At 43.0% G+C, this 4,902-nt stretch overlaps 1 protein-coding gene across 1 annotated transcript; it reads right to left on the bottom strand.

The window, feature by feature from the left end:
* Positions 1-725: 725 nt before the first annotated feature.
* Positions 726-4,198, bottom strand: kics2 (KICSTOR subunit 2; the record flags this gene model as incomplete). Its single annotated transcript, XM_010787680.1, has 2 exons — positions 726-1,637; positions 3,624-4,198. Coding segments are annotated over 2 exons (930 nt in total), but the record flags the coding sequence as incomplete, so codon positions are not given.
* Positions 4,199-4,902: the final 704 nt, after the last annotated feature.

Raw genomic sequence — 4,902 nt, 5'->3', positions numbered from 1 at the left:
GTGTATATCAGTATGTAGTGTCTCTACTTTAAAGAGTCCTCTCCTGCTGATCTTCAGGTGTATATCAGTATGTAGTGTCTCTACTTTAAAGAGTCCTCTCCTGCTGATTTTCAGGTGTATATCAGTATGTAGCGTCTCTACTTTAAAGAGTCCTCTCCTGCTGATGTTCAGGTGTATATCAGTATGTAGTGTCTCTACTTTAAAGAGTCCTCTCCTGCTGATGTTCAGGTGTATATCAGTATGTAGTGTCTACTTTAAAGAGTCCTCTCCTGCTGATTTTCAGGTGTATATCAGTAGCGTCTCTACTTTAAAGAGTCCTCTCCTGCTGATTTTCAGGTGTATATCAGTATGTAGTGTCTCTACTTTAAAGAGTCCTCTCCTGCTGATGTTCAGGTGTATATCAGTGTGTAGTGTCTCTACTTTAAAGAGTCCTCTCCTGCTGATGTTCAGGTGTATATCAGTGTGTAGTGTCTCTACTTTAAAGAGTCCTCTCCTGCTGATGTTCAGGTGTATATCAGTATGTTGTGTCTCTACTTTAAAGAGTCCTCTCCTGCTGAGTGTTACAAAGTGATGTCACTTTGTTTTACAGCTAAAACCCCAAACATGTCAATTCAAAGTCATATTTACCATAAATTCTTATAAGTTAAAGTAATAAAAGACAACATGACATTTAGGGCTCTGATTTACAAGTATTTGCATCAGTGAATTATTTCTTGAGCCAGATGTGAAATAATCTCAAAGCTTTATTTAACTTGGATCAATGAAGACAATTCAAATGTAAAGTAAACAGAATAAAACATTAAAATTAAATTAAGCATTTCCAACAACAGTTTCTTTTTGGTCTGGAACATTTTTGGCACATTTGATAATCTGAATGTTTGTATTGCAGTCTTATGTGCATGCAAAGAAATACAAATAATAGACACACAGAAACTCAACGGCCTGAAGCTGGACCACAGAACATCTGGAGCGTGTTATTAATCAGAGAGCAGTTTCTTTTCGCCCTTGGATCCGGGTTGGAGCTGAAAGGACTAAAAGGACTCAAAAGCTGAGTTTCTGAATGAAAGCATGATATTTACTAAATTGATCATGTGTTTTATAATGTTAAACATTATTTATTTGCAAAATGACTTTTCATTTCAGGTGTTGAATAGGTATAGTATGCAAAAAGGACGATATTTCTCTCTGAAATGTAGCACAGTAGAAGTAAAGTCCCTCAGTATTGCACATAAGTACAGTACTGCAGTGTTGTGTGTATTAGTACTTGCTGATGGCGGTTTCTTCACCCCTTGGACCCGGGTTTGAGCGAGCTGAAGGGCTTGGTGTTCCTCAGCGAGCCGGAGATCTCCTGCAGGAAAGCGGCGATGTGAAGATCTTTCTCCGATTTCTTGCCGTCAAAAATCACCACGAGCGTGAAGTGTGGCTCCGGCCTGGTCAGGAAGTAGGTGCTCGTCACCTTGTCGTCGTAGAAGTGAACCACCTTGTCCAGCGTGTTGAGTTCTGCGGCGTGGTCGCCCATCATCATGATGACGTTCGGCCAATGGGTGAGCGGACGCTCGCCCGTCGGCAGCGACACCACGGCCGGAAACTGCTCCACGCCTTTAGGAGCTTCACGGTACGAGTGGGGGTGATGGTACCTGGAGGAGGAGACATGTTATGGGTGTTAAGATAAGAGGTACTTTACTGGGGGGCTTCCTCTGTATTAGGGATGCCAGAAACTGACCATGATCAAAATCGGAAATCGGACAGCCCTGGCGAATAATAATCGATTAGTCAACGCCCGCAGTAAAACAAACTGGTGGTGTGACCATTGGCCATTTACAATTATTAGTACTATTACTATTATTAGCATTAGTCTATATTTTGGTTGAAACTAAGCCAGGAAAAAAAAAATAATAATAATAATAATAAAAAAATATATAAATAAAATCGAATTTTAAAAATAATTTTCGATTATGCAGACTGTAACGAATATTAGAATAATCACCTGCATCCCTACTCTGTATAAGCTCTCTGCCCTCCCACTCATTTAGTTTTTTTTTTGGATGTATAAACTGTCGAATTGTTGAAATAGTAGAATAAACTAGAACATTCAGAGAAATGTTGGCTGTATGAATGAAACTTGGGTGCGCGTCCCGAAGCTAAGTTACCCCCGTGAGTAAGTATTAATAGCATTAGTTTGTTGTTAAGGTACAACGACTATTTGAACTGTTTATCTATCACACTTTTGGATTCTTGCACCACATTCCTGCATCGTTTCTGAACATCTTTAGATGACCACTGGATTTAGTTAACGACCAACAGGTGTGTTCAAAGATCAAAGCGTTTCCACGGCAACGCCCTGCCAGCGAACGAGAGACAGCGGGTGTTTCTCAATGTGGAGTACGCTTGCTTGGTAGCACATGTCTTCCGAGTCACTTGCTTCAGAAGCGAGGCAAGAACACTTCCTGGCATTCGGAAAACGAAGAGTGGAACAGGCGAGCAAGTGTGCAGGTGTGCGTCACATGCATACTTGCCAACCTTGAGCCCTCAGAAATCGGGAGCATTTCAAAACTACCGCGCGTTCCTGACGGACGGCTAAAAAGCCCAATATTCTAGGTGCTAGTGGAGCGCTGGAGCTGTTAGCTTAACATTAACATGCTTATTGTAGTTGTAAGTGCACTGCCTTGCGGCCTGTAGCACCGTCCTTGATGGAGCATATGTGTGGGCTGGACCTGTATTTTACAGGAAAGGAGTGAGCAGAGGGTAGAGTAGTTGTCGATTCTTGTTCTGTTTTCTGTGACTATCTTCCTCACCCTCTTAGACTTTCAGTTGCGCGTGCTACTAAAGAGACGTGTTACCATGGAAACCAAACAATGGTGTATTAAAGTCCGAGTGGAAACAGTCCTGTGTAAATCTGATTTTGTCAGAAATCTGGAGAAATGCGGGAGAAATAAGACCCCGGGAGGAAACCGGGAGAGGGCTATGAAATCGGGAGTCTCCCGCGAAAAATCGGTAGGGTTGGCAAGTATGGTCACATGAGAGGCCCCGCCTTACATTTTCCGCCACAGATTTGGGGAAATTGGTCTGTGCGCAAAGCATTGTGGGGATTTTAAGACCGCGGAGTCTACACATGTGCAGCCTCGAAATTTCTCGCTACGAAGTACGCCGGGCTCGGTAGAATTCCAAGTATGCTGGACATTGGAACAGTCCTTCGGCGGGACTCGATGACGTAGTATGCTTGAAATAGTGGCTCTGGAGCAGCTTTACTCGACATTGAGAAACACCCGGCCTGTCAGAGAATGTATTAACAATATTGTGCTGCATTATTGCTTCTAAGTAAAAAACTGTAACTCCAATCAGCTAAATATCCTACCAGAGTATTTAGGATACCAGATGAACACCTGATGACTCGTGTTTGCTATATGTGGAAGTCTGTTGGATTAAATGAGCATATCGGTGCAGCCGTGACAAATGTCCCAACATTATGATCACCAAATGATGTATGAAGAGTGGGAATATTGGCCAGCCGAGCGATAGTTGAAAAAAAAGAGGAGAATAAGATGAGATACGTAAGTATGTCGAATACTATTCTGTGTGCGGCTTCGCCAGTCACACAGAATAAATAATAAAAGTGACAGTACCCGTGTCCCTGGAAGCTCTCTGAGCATCTGTTGTCGAACACCAGCGACACGTTGCTGGCGTCGTGCTTCCTGATGAAGGAGCAGATCTTCCCGCTGAAGTCGGGCGCGGTGCGGGCCGTCAGAGCCTTCATGTCCCCGGCTGCCGTCTGCCGGCTCAGAGCCTCGTGGAAGTAGAAGCTGAACTTAGCGAGCAGCAACACCTGGAAGCGCTGCAGCCACAGGTACAGGTGAGGCGGCTGCACGGCCTTCTGGGACTGACCTCCGAACATGTGCTTCCGGGTCTCTTTCTGCCGCTGGAACAACTGACCCCAGGCCAGCAGCTTGGAGTTGGCGTCGTGGAGACTGAGCAGAGCGGGAAGGAAACTCCACTCGGAAATCTGAGCCTGGCAGCGAAGAAGCTGAAGAACAACGTCCAATTCAGTCTGGAAACATTCCTCCACTCGACTCAGGATGGGGTGGTGGAACCTGAGGAAGAGGAGGAGGAGGAGGAGGAAGAACAAATGTAGTGACTGAAGCCTTGTTTGTAGGCGAGTCACTCTGTAAAGACCTCTGAGACAAATGTGTAATTTATGTGAATTATGTTATTCATACATTTGATTCAGTACCTTTGATTCTCTCCAATTTCAAAAATGAAATAAACATAACAAATTATAAAATAGTTAAAGTTAGCAAATCTAAAAAATGTGTACAATTCTTAAAACAATTATAAAAATATATTAAAAAAATTAATAAAAATAATGATATAATTAAAATACACATTATTTATCGTAGCATATTTCAAGTTTATTTGTATTAAATCTCAGACACAAGTCGATGCTGCTATCTGTAAATAAATGCTATTTGATGTCTTATAAAACTATTTCACAAATGTACTCCCTTACATTTTTGCTTTAAACTTATTCTAGTCTTTGTTTTCCTCAACATTCATTTGGATTCTCACACACACACACACACACACACACACACACACACACACACACACACACACACACACACACACACACACACACACTATATTTAGGCTCCCCATATATCTTGAGGTCTGCTGACGTGAAGATTCACCTTCACCCTCCTGAGCTCGCTCATATCAGTGATGTACGGTGTGTTCTCTCTCCGCAGTGTGTGTGTGTGTGTGTGTGTGTGTGTGTGTGTGTGTGTGTGTGTGTGTGTGTGTGTGTGTGTGTGTGTGTGTGTGTGTGTGTGTGTGTGTGTGTTTCTGCTGACACGTCTCCAGGGAGAAGTTGGTTTGTGTTTTTGCGATTTAAGCAGATTGTCTTCC

Source organism: Notothenia coriiceps, unplaced genomic scaffold (genome assembly GCF_000735185.1).
Source record: "Notothenia coriiceps isolate Sejong01 unplaced genomic scaffold, NC01 NC01_scaffold00031049, whole genome shotgun sequence".
In the NCBI taxonomy this organism is placed as follows: domain Eukaryota; kingdom Metazoa; phylum Chordata; class Actinopteri; order Perciformes; family Nototheniidae; genus Notothenia; species Notothenia coriiceps.
This window is presented reverse-complemented; position numbering and strand designations above follow the sequence as displayed.